A 16,544-nucleotide genomic window follows, 5' to 3' on the forward strand; every position below is an offset into this window, starting at 1 on the left:
AGCGTGATATATAAAAGCCATCACAGTGAGACACACACACACCACACACACTGAGAGCTGCTGGCTTCACACCTGAACCTCTCTCTCACACACACACTCACACACACTCACACACTCAGGGTGAGTGCACACTTTCATTTCATTCAACTATTTTAAAGTCAAACTGCTTTTATAATTTATTTTGTGTTATTACAGGAAATTTGTGAATGTTTTACAGTGTTAGAGGATTTATTTAACAGTGTGTGTGTGAGATCTGTAGATGGTGCAGGAAGGACGGAGCTGTTGCCTCCTCATCAGCTGCATGTTGTTCATCGTGCTAACGGTCGCTCACAGTCAGGAGGACGAGAGGCAAGTGTCTGGTTTTACTCAAGTGCAAAAGTTTGTAAACCCCCGGAAGAAATTGAAAAGAAATCTAAAATATAGCGGAAAGACTTCAGTGAGTTCAGTTTCACAAGAACTAAAATGATGAAATGGTGTGTGTTGAGATGATAAGAATAAGATTTCTCTTTTCATGTTCTTTATATTCTGGAGGGATGTTTTGTTGCAGGATTCACCATCATTTCATCTCATCATCATTATCTCTAGCCGCTTTATCCTGTTCTACAGGGTCGCGGGCTGGATCCTATCCCAGCTGACTACGGGTGAAAGGCGGGGTACACCCTGGACAAGTCGCCAGGTCATCACAGGGCTGACACATAGACACAGACAACCATTCACACTCACATTCACACCTACGCTCAATTTAGAGTCACCAGTTAACCTAACCTGCATGTCTTTGGACTGTGGGGGAAACCGGAGCACCCGGAGGAAACCCACGCGGACACGGGGAGAACATGCAAACTCCACACAGAAAGGCCCTCGCCGGCCACGGGGCTCGAACCCGGACCTTCTTGCTGTGAGGCGACAGCGCTAACCACTACACCACCGTGCCGCCCACCATCATTTCATTAAAAATATTATAGATAAAGATAGCTGATATTTATAGATAAATTATAAAAAGGGAGAAAATTAAAAGTGCCCAGGGGCTGCAAACTTTTGCACTCAACTCCTATCTATCTATCTATCTATCTATCTATCTATCTATCTATCTATCTATCTATCTATCTATAATTTAGTAACAGAAAAATCAGCTGAATCAGTGTGTGTGTGTGTGTGTGTGTGTGTGTGTAGGCGTGCAGTGGCGGAGCATCAGTTGATGCATGATCGTGGTCGCTCCATTCAGAGTCTGAGGAGACTGATTTGGCTCTCCAGCGCCATCGAGAGGCTGCACACAGCAGAGCCGCGCTCTTTACCCTCCTCTCTCTCCTCCTTCACGAAATATGATGATGAGGGGAATGAGGAAGATGCCTTCAGATATCATCCTGTGATGGACAGCGGCGTCCACCAGGGGGCGCTGGCGCTGAGAGACATGCACAGGGCACCAAGGAGAATCAACCCAACACACTGCACTGACTCCAGCAAACACTGAAGAGGAACTGCGCCGGTCAGAACATGGCACAGAAATTAATTTAGACTCTTCAGAAAACTACAAAAATAAACGAGAACAAAAAATGAAAAAAGGTGATAGATAGATAGATAGATAGATAGATAGATAGATAGATAGATACTCGTACAAAACTGCCCAAAATATATAAAATCACATATAAAGAAATAACTCATTAAAGTGAGATTTGAACATCAGGACGAATGATTTATTCTGTGTGATATAAAATATTATTTGTACGTCATGTAAAGTGAAAACTGTGAATTCATTATGTTGCACAAAGAAATGAAAAGAAAAATGAAATGTATTAAATTAAATGTAAATTAAAATTTAATTTAATTTCAAAATGTTGTGACCATATCGACTGATTGATTGACTATAAAAATGGATGGCGTACTCCCATTCCAGAGAGATGAAGGCAGAATTCCTCCATCATGGTGTTAATCTGTCAGCAGTGTGTGTGTGTGTGTGTGTGTGTGTGTGTGCTGGGGAACCTCACTGTTCTCAGGGAGAAACAAATCAGACAAATGTGGTCACATTCTCAAATTCTCTTTATTACATTTATCCAGAGAGTTTAAATAGTTTCAGCTGGAGATATTTCTTCATCAGGGTGTGTGAACATGACCTGGACATTCAGCACCACCTGCTTCACCTGCTGTCAGGAGGAGCAGCTGCTTTAGACCGCAGTCAGCAGTGCACAGGGAGGGAGAACTCATTACTCTGGACACTGACCTCATGTTATAAGCAGTGTGTGTGTGTGTGTGTGTGTGTGTGTGTTCACTGATGAACAAATGGCTTTTGTGCAGATTTCAGTTGCTGCTGTCGTGAATCCTGAAATCATATCCCGATCATGGTCACAGCAAAATCCCCAGTGTTGAATTAACACCCAGAGTGTTGATTTAACACCCTACTGTGTTTATATGTGTCCAATTGGAAATCAAATCAACACTCTGGGTGTTAATTCAACACTGGGGATTTTGCTGTGTATAGAGGTTTTCGACGTGACGTCACAGGTGACGTGACGCCCTGGTGTCCACCATTTTGAAGGTCAAGCCAGCTAATGTCAACAACAGTAGCTAGTATGTTACTGTAGCAATGTTTACGTTCAGTCATTTGGATGACTGTTAAAACCTTTCAGTCTCAAGTTTTTCCTTTACTGTATTTACTAGTTTACTGAGCTAGCGCGCTCGGGCAGGCTGGGAGCTAGTAGCTCGGGCAGGCTAACCCTAACGCGCTCGCTCCCAGCCTGCCCGAGCGCGCTAGCTCAGTAAACTAGTAAATACAGTAAAGGAAAAACTTGAGACTGAAAGGTTTTAACAGTCATCCAAATGACTGAACGTAAACATTGCTACAGTAACATACCAGCTATGATGTTGTTGACATTAGCTAGTGCTAACAGCTAGCTGCTAGTAAACTGCTACAACACAGACACCGACCCTAATAATACAGTTCTTGGTCATTGCCTGGTAACAGCAAATTTATAACGGGCCATGTCTCAACAGACTAAGAAGTTATTTCAATGACATTTAATAACATTTTGTTTATCCTGAGGACCGAAAGTAAATGAAAAGGTGAACAAACCTTAGCTGTAATAAGATGGCGACCACCGGCTCCAGAGACGACCCGCTGATGTAGGCATGTTACCCAGCCTGGTTTTTAACGACATGGGTATACAGATCATGTGGGCCAAAGTCAGGTAAAGACGAGGGCTTCGTGTACTTCCGTACATCAGTGAACAATCCTGGTGGAAGCAGGTAAACGTCGTTCTCTAAGCCTGCTAACCTCAATTTTTGCAAATACCTCTCCCTCTGCTCGCCCTGTAAATGCCCTACGTCGCTGGATAGTGAAGGTGTTTTCTGCATCTCGTTCCTTTTTCTTTTATGTTTTTTCCCTGGTATTTCCCACACGCCTGACTGCAGGTCAGGAAGATCTGCAGCGCTGCAAAGCCAGAAAAAGATAGCCTGGTAACGTGTACGGATCACGTACACCAGCATCATTGATTTTCTGGTGATATCGCTTCTTACTCGTGTCATCTAGGCCGGATAAAATACTCGACAATGAGACTTCATCATGATCAACAGTGTATCGCTACCGGTAGTCGCCATATTTGTGACCGTCAAAATGGCGCCGGCTACTTGTTGACATGGCAACGGTCACATGGGTCGAAAACCTCTATATGTGCTGAGATGATGAAGCTCGTGTGATTAAACGAACCCTTTTCCTCTTAAACTTCTCGGTGTTTCAGATGTTTTTTCCCCCAGAGAAATGGCTGTTTAACTGTTTAAGAAAGCTGTCAATCACTTAATTCCCAAGTGTAGCCATGCCTTTTTTCTTTATTGAAGAATAACGCTTTAAAATCTAATTTCTGGGGCAGATAAAGATGTGCAGATCTCAGCAGAAGGAAAACTAACTGCTCAGATTAGACACTGGAGGTGGAGAGACAGTTTGGACGATAAAAGTAACTTGGGGGGAAAATGCTGTTTTGCTATTGAAACTGATGGGGATGGGCGGGGCTAAGATTATACTGCAGTCAGCCAGCAGGGGCGCTAGACCTGTGATAGTTTAACTTTTTTGAGACGATACACTGCCCATGTTTAATACATTTGATTGATTGATGGAGTTTCCACTTCACAACTTCCTTTTAATAAGACTTTACTTACAGATGATACTGCTTTCCTCCTGATGATTCAGTACACTCTCACCCTTGTCATGGTTCCTTCAATCCATATTTGGTCACAGCTTCCTGTTCTCTCTCTCTCTCTCTCTCTCTCTCTCTCTCTCTCTTCTTATACTACTTCATCTGGTTATGATTATGGATCTGCTGTTTTTGAAATGATGGAGAATCTTGAAGGTTTCAAACCAACAAACAAACAATCAAACAAACAAGTCACTGTTTGGAGACACCTGCTAGTCAGACTGTGTAACTGCCCCAGAAACACACAGGGTCAACTGTGATATGCTAAATAAAAGATTTTATTTTCTCATCTCATCTCATTATCTGTAGCCGCTTTATCCTTCTACAGGGTCGCAGGCGAGCTGGAGCCTATCCCAGCTGACTACGGGCGAAAGGCGGGGTTCACCCTGGACAAGTCGCCAGGTCATCACAGGGCTGACACATAGACACAGACAACCATTCACACTCACATTCACACCTACGCTCAATTTAGAGTCACCAGTTAACCTAACCTGCATGTCTTTGGACTGTGGGGGAAACCGGAGCACCCGGAGGAAACCCACGCGGACACGGGGAGAACATGCAAACTCCGCACAGAAAGGCCCTCGCCAACCATGGGGCTCGAACCCGGACCTTCTTGCTGTGACGTGACAGTGCTAACCACTACACCACTGTGCCGCCCAGATTTTATTTTATTTTATTAGCTGGACCCTAAACAGGATAGAAGAGTTAAACTAAATGAACTTCATTTCTGCACTGCATTGTTTTTAAACAATATAAAACATTTGACTCATCCGAAATGTGAATAATAATAAACAGAAGGTGCAGAATTAAGGTGAGACAGCTTGTCTGTAGAAAAATGAAATAAAATAAAAACATCTGATAATTACTGCTTTAAAATGTGGTATATAGATTAGTCCTGTGCTGATAATGTAAACGATTCCTCCATGTTCAACACACACACAATCCTGTAATCATGAGTAAGATGAATAAACACTGTCACTCCCACTGTGGAGTCTGCAGGGAGGACGACTGTCATTTTATAACATAATTTTGTGACATTATTGTAAACCAGGATAAAATGTGGTGTCATTATTATGACATGAGAGTGTAATATCAGCACACGCCTATATATGAGACAAGAAATTATATATAAACATTAATATGCAGCTAAACAGCAGTACAAAATACTCCCCCCATAACATTAAATCAATAATAAAAACGTGATATAACAAAATGTTTCAGGCTTTTGAAGTAAATTTGAAGGATGCACACAGTAATAAACCATCTGCAACTCCAATCGTTCACTTCCCATTTGGATCCTGAGAGAGAGAGAGAGAGAGAGATAGATTCATTGATATACAGTCTGCTGCTGCTCCATGACAGTGATGTTGATTTACTGTGTGTATTTATAAAAGTGTAAAAGGATAGTGTGTGTGTGTGTGTGTGTGTGTGTGTGTGTGTGTGTGTGAGAGAGAGAGAGACCCCTGATCTGTTTTCAGTATACTGAGTATCTCTTCCTCTCTGTATAAAAGTTTAATACAAATAATCACACCCTCACTGAGCTGAGCTGGATGACTGAGTAATATTTAACAATTATTCACTGAGCCTGAGGCGGATAATTGTTTTAGTACAAATACACAGGTGATTATTTTAAAAAATTATTGATTTCAAACATCAAAATCTTTATGTAAATGTAATAACTTTGCGGCGCAGACTTACTTCACTGATCTACACCGAGTCACATAAAATACTTTGCTCTGAAATCGATAAAATAAATCCCAATTCCACGATCCCTTTGAATAGTTTTAGACCAAATTTCAGAGCATCTTTAGTGCTTTTAGGAACAACATTTTCTTTCATCATTTGTAATTCTTCCTCCTTTACAGTGACTGAGTGATCAGCCACCATTTTGCTGAGTCACTCAAGGTGATTATCGAGAAATAATCCGAATCTGGACCACAATGGAAATAAGTGTTATACACTTTCTTGTGTTATCCATGTATCTTAATGTACACTATATTTATGTACAACCCCGATTCCAAAAAAGTTGGGACAAAGTACAAATTGTAAATTAAATCGGAATGCAATAATTTACAAATCTCAAAAACTGATATTGTATTCACAATAGAACATAGACAACATATCAAATGTCGAAAGTGAGACATTTTGAAATTTCATGCCAAATATTGGCTCATTTGAAATTTCATGACAGCAACACATCTCAAAAAAGTTGGGACAGGGGCAATAAGAGACTGGAAAAGTTAAAGGGACAAAAAAGGAACAGCTGGAGGACCAAATTGCAACTCATTAGGTCAATTGGCAATAGGTCATTAACATGACTGGGTATAAAAAGAGCATCTTGGAGTGGCAGCGGCTCTCAGAAGTAAAGATGGGAAGAGGATCACCAATCCCCCTAATTCTGCGCCGACAAATAGTGGAGCAATATCAGAAAGGAGTTCGACAGTGTAAAATTGCAAAGAGTTTGAACATATCATCATCTACAGTGCATAATATCATCAAAAGATTCAGAGAATCTGGAAGAATCTCTGTGCGTAAGGGTCAAGGCCGGAAAACCATACTGGGTGCTCGTGATCTTCGGGCCCTTAGACAGCACTGCATCACATACAGGCATGCTTCTGTATTGGAAATCACAAAATGGGCTCAGGAATATTTCCAGAGAACATTATCTGTGAACACAATTCACCGTGCCATCCGCCGTTGCCAGCTCAAACTCTATAGTTCAAAGAAGAAGCCGTATCTAAACACGATCCAGAAGCTCAGACGTCTTCTCTGGGCCAAGGCTCATTTAAAATGGACTGTGGCAAAGTGGAAAACTGTTCTGTGGTCAGACGAATGAAAATTTGAAGTTCTTTATGGAAATCAGGGATGCCGTGTCATTCGGACTAAAGAGGAGAAGGACGACCCGAGTTGTTATCAGCGCTCAGTTCAGAAGCCTGCATCTCTGATGGTATGGGGTTGCATTAGTGCGTGTGGCATGGGCAGCTTACACTTCTGGAAAGACACCATCAATGCTGAAAGGTATATCCAGGTTCTAGAGCAACACATGCTCCCATCCAGACGATGTCTCTTTCAGGGAAGACCTTGCATTTTCCAACATGACAATGCCAAACCACATACTGCATCAGTTACAGCATCATGGCTGCGTAGAAGAAGGGTCCGGGTACTGAACTGGCCAGCCTGCAGTCCAGATCTTTCACCCATAGAAAACATTTGGCGCATCATAAAATGGAAGATATGACAAAAAAGACCTAAGACAGTTGAGCAACTAGAATCCTACATTAGACAAGAATGGGTTAACATTCCTATCCCTAAACTTGAGCAACTTGTCTCCTCAGTCCCCAGACGTTTACAGACTGTTGTAAAGAGAAAAGGGGATGTCTCACAGTGGGAAACATGGCCTTGTCCCAACTTTTTTGAGATGTGTTGTTGTCATGAAATTTAAAATCACCTAATTTTTCTCTTTAAATGATACATTTTCTCAGTTTAAACATTTGATATGTCATCTATGTTCTATTCTGAATAAAATATGGAATTTTGAAACTTCCACATCATTGCATTCCGTTTTTATTTACAATTTGTACTTTGTCCCAACTTTTTTGGAATCGGGGTTGTATTTTGTGCATTATTTTACAAAATAAAATCAATCAATCAATCAATCAATCAATCAATCAATCTCTTGACCAATCAGAGCGCACAATTTCCTACAATCACCTGTGTATTAATACTAAAAAAATATTCGAGTGATGAATCTCTTTGTAAATCACCACAATTTATAAATCAATATACATATATATATATATATATAATAGCCAAAATATTTTGGCCTTTTTGTCTGACATTTTGTCCACTCTGATGACTCATCCCACTTTGCACTCCCTCTGTCCTTTTTTGCTCACCACTTTCCTTATATGGTCATCACTTCCTGCTGATTAGTTACACCTATTCCTTGTCTGCCTTTTTATGCCTCCGCCACCATAAGGTGCAGGAGGCATTATGTTTTCGGGTTGTCCGTCCGTCCGTCCGTGCGTGCGTGCGTCCGTGCGTGCGTCCGTCCGGAAACCTTGTGAACGCGATATCTCAAAGGCTAATGAAAGGAATTTCACCAAACTTTCACAATTTGTGCATTTGAGGACAAAGATAAACTGATTAGATTTTGAGATCAAAAGGTCTAAGGTCAAGGTCACTGTGAGGTCAAATGTCTGTCCGAAAACCTTGTGAACACAGTATTTCCAAGGCTAATACAAGTAATTTCACCAGGTCAAGATTACTGTGAGGTCAAATGTCCATCCCCAAATCACAACTTAATAAAGTGTGTAGTCTACCGGGTGGAGGCATCCCCATCGACGCCGTTGGCGTCGAGTTCTATCTAGTTCTATCTAGGTGTGTGTGTGTGTGTGTGTGTGTGTGTGTGTGTGTGTGTGTGTGTCTGCACACGTGTCTCACAGTCAAAATGCAGGATGTCAGCCAATTTGTCCTGGTAGTACTCGTAGTTTTCCTGACAGTCCTCCCACAGTTCGAAGCGCTGGCCGTCGTGTTCCACAAACGTTTCCCACGTGTATGAGAAGTCCAGTGGCTTCATCATGCGTAGCTTACAGCCTGCCCCCGCAAGTGCCTTCAGCCCCGCCCTCACGTCTGGCTCCTCCCAGTCAAACAGCCGGGCTGAGAAGATGGTGAGGCGCAGTGTTTGGTGCTCTCGCAGGATCTCGGCCAGCTTTGAGGCGCAGGAGGGACATGGGCTCGAGGAGACATACCAGGTGATGGTGTAGTGGGTGGAGGCATCATACTGAGGCAGCACGAGACGGAAGAAGGCGTTCTCTGCGTGGTCGCCGCTACTGTGTTCATCCTCCACGTAGCCACGCAGTATAGCCTCATCACCAGCACCACGCACCTCACTCACCAGGTAGCACAGGAAGGTTTTATTCCGACCAGATGAGTATTCCACATTCTTATACTGGAACTTGAAGAAGAGCGGGTCGATTCGGTCCCTATGGAGGGAATAGGGAAGATGAGGAAGTGAACTCACCTGAGATGTGAATGGAGTGGGTCAGAAACCAGCAGCAGTCTTACTGTAGTGTTTAAGGTTCTCTGTTATTCACCAGAAGGTTGAATTATTTAATTATTGCCAAACTGCTACATGAGCTCTTCAGATCAGATGTGTTTCCACCAGGGTTACAGAACCTTCTGAGAAACTGAAGTCTGCATTGCAAGACCTGTGACTGTTAAATACATTTATGCTGCACAGAATGTGGAACCCTGATAAAACAAAACCAAAGAACTACAGACCTGAAGAACCGAAGAACCCAGGAAACACAAGCACACACTCATACACTCAGTGTACTATGCTAGATGGAATGAGGCTCCATGCTGATGGACAGAAATATCAGTGATAATCCACAGTCTATTTATACCTGCTGTTACACACACACACACACACACACACACACACACACACACACACACACACACACACACACACACAGCTGTACTGAGTGACCCACAGAGAGATAGAATTAAAGTACTTAAAGCCGGCTGAGTTTCAGGTGACACGGCACACTGTGACAGAGCATCCAGTCAGCAGGCTTCACTCATATCACTGCAGTAAACTGAGCCAGTGGGGCTTCAAGCTTTTATGGCACCCTGGGTGAACCCCTTTCAGTGCCTCCAATAACCGCCAAAGAAATATTGCCTATCTACTCCAATCCACCCTCCAGCCAAAAAAAGCACAATTCTGCATTGACTATAATTTTTATTCTCACATTTAAAACAACACAAGTCACACAAAATAATCATAATATTTAAAACTATATAAATATTCAAAAATAAGATTCATAGGGTGCTCCAAAATATTTCAGAAGTGCCCCTGAATGTGCAGTGAGATACAATAGACTGTATGAGTCTGACACTCAACATACTTTTCTTACACAATTAAATATACATCACTGTGCACAATTTTTCAAACTTTCTGAATTGGAACCGAATGATCCGTATGACCTGTTTGGCAAAAGACACCCAAAAACACTCAATACAGTATTTCACAAAAATATACAAAATACCAACAAAATACGCACACATTTTATCTTCATGTAAACTCCCCTACCCTGGGGTAATCCCCCCGCCCCTTCCCATCTCGGATTTCTGACACCTTTCCAGGAAGTAACCTGCTGAGCTCATCAACTAGAACGAGGGCATCACTCCAACAAGGTTAACTGACCCACACGGAGGAACGGATATCACTGACATCACATGCAAATGAGCCACAGAAAACCAATCATACAAATGTCACCATTCCGATAATTTTTTTTTTTGGGGGGGTGCCCCATGTCACCCACAGCAAGATGCCACCATGTCACCTATATGTAAATCCACCACTGAGCTGAGCTCTGATTGGCTGAGCACTGTCAGGATGAGTGGGTGGAGTTCTACAAAACATTTCAATCAAAACAATGTGTCGTTGTGCAGCGACAAAGCTTGAAGATGGTGACAGTTTCTTGTTCATCACATTGATCAGAGTTGATTGGACTGCATTCCAATCTGATAGTATGTCAGCCAATTCTTCATTTTCATGTGACGTCATCGCTAATTATGCATGACACTTTGAACTGGAAGTGGGCCATGTTGGAGGATCTACACAAACTCACACGGCGCACATTTACTACAGAAGATATACCCGAGAGGTTGTTACACTCAAGAATTCCTTTACTTTCTTTGCTATGCCAACTCTTTGTGCTGTAATTGGATGCGGGCACAACTCTATTTGAGACAAGGGGACTTATAAGTTCTTTAGAATTCTCATCTCATCTCATTATCTGTAGCCGCTTTATCCTGTTCTACAGGGTCGCAGGCGAGCTGGAGCCTATCCCAGCTGACTACGGGCGAAAGGCGGGGTTCACCCTGGACAAGTCGCCAGGTCATCACAGGGCTGACACATAGACACAGACAACCATTCACACTCACATTCACACCTACGCTCAATTTAGAGTCACCAGTTAACCTAACCTGCATGTCTTTGGACTGTGGGGGAAACCGGAGCACCCGGAGGAAACCCACGTGGACACGGGGAGAACATGCAAACTCCGCACAGAAAGGCCCTCGCCGGCCCCGGGGCTCGAACCCAGACCTTCTTGCTGTGAGGCGACAGCGCTAACCACTACACCACCATGCCGCCCTCTTTAGAATTCTAGCAATTATAAATAATCAAGGAGAAAAAAACAAGAGAGTTGTCCATGGAGTGTAGACATCACTGACTGTCTAACATAAACTGGGCTGATCTCAGCGATGAGGAAGCAAAAGCCACATGAGTCTGAAGTGAACATTTTATCAATGGTAAGTGCTATGAACGAGTTATTAATGAAAGATCACAAGATATAAGAAATATTGGATCGTTTAATAGCCTGGTCATGCAGAAACTCGCCACAATCATCGAGTGTGTGAGCTGACAGTCAAAGGCTTCTACGATTATTTCATTTTAAAAAGATCTGTATATCATTTTTCATGACGCTGCTTTTATTTTGCTTTTTCTGTCCATTAGGGGAACCAGCTGATCTCTATAATTTTACAGATCCAGACTGGGCTCCGACACAAAATACGGGCCACAACAAAATCAAAGATGGTACTAAAGCAGTAGCTTGAAATTCTCGGCTTACAGAGTGCAGAAAGAAATGCAAAATGATTGAAGAATCTTCCCAAACGATCACAGAGTCAACTGAAAAAGATTCATGTCAATCCACAACCTCAAATCCTGCAGCCTCTTTGCCTGGTGAGGGCTCGTTTAGAACTAAATATATTATAGATTGTGTTAGATATTGATCTTTTGAAGCAGCCAAAATTATTGTTTTTAAAATAGATTTGAGAAATGACTACAAGCTTCTAAATGTAGCTCCTCTTTATCTTCTGGTCTGTACTCTTACCACTGTATATCTCACCGCTGTATAAATGTATTGTATATCCTCTAACATGGTGGTGGTCAATGACGCAAGCAGTTTTGGTCACATGGTTGCAAATGAAGAATATGAGACAGTGGGGGCAGGGCTTCAGTCATTCATGCTTATCATTCAAAAAAGAAATAAAGTTTTCTCCAGATTTTGACTCTGGAAGGACAGACAGGCTAAACCACTCTCTCTCTCTCTCTCTCTCTCTCTCTCTCTCTCTCTATCTCTCTCTCTCTCTCTCACCCGGTGATGATTTCAAACGGTGGCAGCTCCATCACCTCAGGGTTTTCACTCTCCATCACTCCGTTGCCCATCATGGCTGCATCTCCATTCACTGCGCCTTCCTTAGTCCCCTTGTCTCCCTTCTTCTCCTCCATTTCCTTATTTCTCTCCATCGCTCTGTCCTTCCTGAGTCTCACACTGCTGCTATTTGCCTGATCTGCCATAACTGTGTGTGTGTGTGTGTGTGTGTGTGTGCAGCTGCTGTGTGTGCTATAAAAAGCACTGCAGAACTGACAGATAAATGATACGAGGGACATTCCTTCACACACACACACACACACACACACACACACACACACACACACACACACACACGCACACCTTGTCCTGACAGGCTAAATGACCCACAAACTATATCTTTCTTTATTTCTTTTTTCTTTAACTAATTCCTGAACATTAGCCACACCCCTTATAAACAGCAAAAAAACAAGAACAAAACCAGATCAATCCGAGTCACAGAGACAAAACATAAAGGCTTCGTAAATCAGCTAAAGACAGTGAGTGTTACTTTGCAAAGAGGCATTTTCCAAAGTCTGTTTCTATAGTGTGTGTGTGTGTGTGTGTGTGTGTGTGTGTGTGTGTGTGTGTGTGTGTGTGTGAGTGATGAGGAACAGAAAAGGTGTGCATAATCAGTACTCAGGTGACTGTGAACAGGACTGTGACTGTGCATGTTGGGAGTTGTAGTCCGTGGCGGCCATCTCTGTAGGCTGTATTTTGTTTTTGCTCCTCTGGTTTATGATCTGGTTTTGTTCTCTGGTTTTTGATGTTTTGGAACTTGCCCCAGTATTGATGCTTGCTGATTGCCTGAATCGTTGCCTGACCTAAATTTTGAGTTTGTTTACCATTTTGGATTTGTTTGCTGGACTTTTTAATAAAAGCACTAACCTGCACGTGCATCTGCTTCACAACTGTTTTGTGACAAAAATTAAACTTTAAGTTTTCGCAAGTCTGCCTCCAGTCTCCCACAAATCACAAGGGTGTTTACAAATACCATTTAAATAACTTACATTTAGCAAGCAATACAGTTCACACACACACACACACACACACACACACACACACACACACACACACACACACACACACACACACACACACACACTATTCTGGCTCGCCTGCATTCCTGAAAGCCTCTCTGATTGTGAAATGTGGGAAAGAGGAGGTAAAATTACCTGGACTTGCCTCACCTGTTTTTGATAACCATTTTTTTAAGCTATGGAAAAAAACGGCGACACAAAAATGGAGCCACTTCACAGATTTATAAACATCACTCTAATTAGAATACATTTCTATCTATATTTATGATATTACTCAATAACAACAAAGTTTTATCTGATTTTAGTCTCTATTCCTGACACACAAGCACCTGTGAGAGGATCAGAGAAGGTGAATTTATTAGATTAAATACAGTTGAAATAAAACTTTTTTCTTTATCCAAATTCAGTTTTATTAGTGTGTGTTCATGTTAGTCTGTGTTTGTGTTAGAGTGAGTGTGGTACTGTTAGCGTATTCATGTTAACAGGAAAAAAATTCAGACTATCAATTTCAAGCCAGACAATTTGACAAGTAAGTCTGGAGATAACAATATAACTATCAGATCAGTGATTAGAATGCTTTACTCAGCTTTGAGAGGCTAAAATAATTGCACTAATTTCCACATCAAAATCTTCAACTTGTGTACTAGATTCCTTACCTACGTGACTCTTCAAACAGATAATACCTGAAGTAATTGAACCGCTTCTAAAAATAATCAGTTCTTCCATTAGAATTGGCTATGTACCCAAATCCTTCAAACTAGCAGTTATCAAACCCCTGATTAAAAAACTTGGCCTCAACCCCATCAGCTGTCCAATTATTGGCCAGTACCACCCCCCCCCACCCCCCCATTGCCAAGATCCTTGAAAAAGCTGTGGCACAGCAGTTATGCTCATATTTACATAGGAATAACATGAATGAAATGCATCAGTCAGGATTTAGACCTCATCATAGCACAGAGACAGCACTGGTTAAAGTAGTGAACGACCTACTGTTGGCTTCTGATCAGGACTGACACCACTGATCATACTATTCTCCTTGATAAATGAGAAAATGTAATTGGAGTTAAGGGAACGGCCCTCTCCTGGCTCAAGTCTTATTTAACTGATTAGTTTGTTGATGTAAATGATGATTTTTCTTTGCATACAAAGATAAAGTTTGGTGTTCCACAAGGTTCTGTCTTAGGTCCACTGCTTTTTTCTTTATATATGTTACCTCTGGGTGATATTATTCGTAAGTGTGGTATTAGTTTCCACTGTTATGCTGATAATATGTTATGGTGATGATATGCTGATGTTATGTTTCTGCAAAACCTGATGAGAGACACCAGCTTAATAGAATTGAGGAATGTGTGAAGGACATTAGACACTGGATGCTTATTAACTTCCTTCTGCTTAACTCTGACGAGACTGAAGTACTTGTACTCGGACCACATGCAGCTAGAAGTAAGTTTTCTGATTACACAGTAACTCTGGATGGCCTTTCTGTTTCTTCACATGCAGCAGTAAAAGACCTCGGAGTGATTATTGACCCCAGTCTTTCATTCAAAACTCACATTGATAACATTACCCAGATAGCTTTCTTTCATCTCAGAAATATTGCAAAGATAAGAAATTTAATGTCACTACATGACGCGGAAAAACTAGTTCATGCTTTCGTTCCCTCCAGGTTGGATTATTGTAATGCCTTACTGTCTGGATATTCCAATAAGTGCATAAACAAGCTCCAGTTAGTTCAAAATGCAGCAGCAAGAGTCCTTACTAGAACTAGAAAATATGACCCCATCACCCCTGTCTTATCCACACTGCATTGGCTCCCAATCACATTTCACACAGATTATAAAATACTACTATTGACCTTTAAAGCACTGAATGGTCTCGCACCACAGTACCTGAGTGAACTTCTGCTCCTCTATGACCCGCCACGCCTACTTAGATCAAAAGGCGCAGGCTATCTGCTGGTACCTCGTATAGTGAAGGCTACATCAGGGGGCGGAGCCTTTTCTTACAAACCCCCACAGTTATGGAACAGCCTTCCAAGTAGTGTTCGGGAATCAGACACAGTCTCAGTGTTTAAGTCTCGGCTGAAAACAGATCTGTTTAGCCAAGCCTTGTGTTAATGGTGTTTATAAGGTAAAGGAGTAGATCTGGAGGATCCTCAGACAGAGTGTTTTGGTAAACTGGGATGTATGGATGCTGTCGTCCTCCCCCCACTCTCACTCGCTCACTCGGGTTTGCTGACGGTGCAGTGGCTGGATGTTTTATGTCCCGGGCCTCCCTCATGTCTGGGTTCTCTTCTGGCTCTCCCTTTTAGTTATGAGGTCATAGTTAATCTCGCCAGAGTCCCTGCTGGCACTCAGCGCAAAATGTACACTGTTCTTACTCTAAGTGACATTGGGCATACCCAACAACCTGTGTTCTCTCTCTCTCTCTCTCTCTCTCTCTCCTTACACATGTCACTCCTGAGACACCAGTGATGCTGAACCTCTCCTGCTCCTCAGACCTGCCTGATCCATCCTGATGCCCTACTTCTGGCTGGAGTCTCATCACATCGCTCCTGTAGAGGACGGCCCCATATGGACAGTCGAAAGACACACTTGGAAGACGCTCTGGACTCTTACAGTAATGCTTTTATGGCTGAGGACTACGTTGTCTCGCTAACTTTAGGACTGCAGTTGTCATGAACAGTTTTACACTCAAGTTTCCATCAGTGAACAGTTGATAACTTCAACAAAACAGACTTCCTGTTAAACTATAATGAATTTCCTGGTGACACAGTTGTACTTTTTCACTGGAGTAAATTATACAGCTCACCCTCAGGACTTGGACACCTCAAACCTGCATCACACACTGATCAGGTAACACACACACACACACACACACACACACACACACACACACACACACACACACACACACACACACAAGCTGTCATCAAAACCAACAAATACTTTTCAAAATGTGAATGCAAGCATTATGAAACAAAACCTTGCACAAAGAGGTGTGTGATTTTAGTTATTTTATTCAGATTGCGTAGATCTTTCATGTAGGAGGTTTTAGTTTCATTAATTCTTTCAGCCACTGAGGGGCAGCACACACACACACCAAAACACAGAAAT

At 42.2% G+C, this 16,544-nt stretch overlaps 2 protein-coding genes across 2 annotated transcripts; one reads left to right on the top strand and one right to left on the bottom strand.

Annotated features, from left to right (window-relative positions):
• Positions 1-259: 259 nt before the first annotated feature.
• On the top strand, positions 260-1,468 carry pth4 (parathyroid hormone 4). The gene is made up of 2 exons (XM_060910221.1): positions 260-348; positions 1,171-1,468. The coding sequence occupies exons 1-2, from the start codon at positions 260-262 to the stop codon at positions 1,466-1,468; spliced, it is 387 nt and encodes a 128-aa protein (XP_060766204.1).
• Positions 1,469-5,043: 3,575 nt separating this feature from the next.
• apobec2a (apolipoprotein B mRNA editing enzyme, catalytic polypeptide-like 2a) lies at positions 5,044-12,555 on the bottom strand. Its single transcript, XM_060910831.1, has 3 exons — positions 12,353-12,555; positions 8,625-9,166; positions 5,044-5,479 (listed from the first exon to the last, which is right to left on the bottom strand). Coding segments are annotated over exons 1-3 (747 nt in total). The 3' UTR covers positions 5,044-5,477.
• Positions 12,556-16,544: the final 3,989 nt, after the last annotated feature.

The sequence above is a fragment of the Neoarius graeffei genome, chromosome 26 (genome assembly GCF_027579695.1).
Source record: "Neoarius graeffei isolate fNeoGra1 chromosome 26, fNeoGra1.pri, whole genome shotgun sequence".
Classification (NCBI taxonomy): Eukaryota; Metazoa; Chordata; class Actinopteri; order Siluriformes; family Ariidae; genus Neoarius; species Neoarius graeffei.

What these genes read in the sequence shown, in the direction of transcription:
- pth4 (XM_060910221.1), top strand. Translation starts at nt 260, where the DNA reads ATGGTGCAGGAAGGACGGAGCTGTTGCCTCCTCATCAGCTGCATGTTG. An exon ending in CACAGTCAGGAGGACGAGAG is followed by an intron (nt 349 to 1,170) that starts GCAAGTGTCTGG and finishes GTGTGTGTGTAG; the next exon opens with GCGTGCAGTGGCGGAGCATC.
- apobec2a (XM_060910831.1), bottom strand. Translation starts at nt 12,555, where the DNA reads ATGGCAGATCAGGCAAATAGCAGCAGTGTGAGACTCAGGAAGGACAGA. An exon ending in CCGTTTGAAATCATCACCGG is followed by an intron (nt 9,167 to 12,352) that starts GTGAGAGAGAGA and finishes TTCCCTCCATAG; the next exon opens with GGACCGAATCGACCCGCTCT.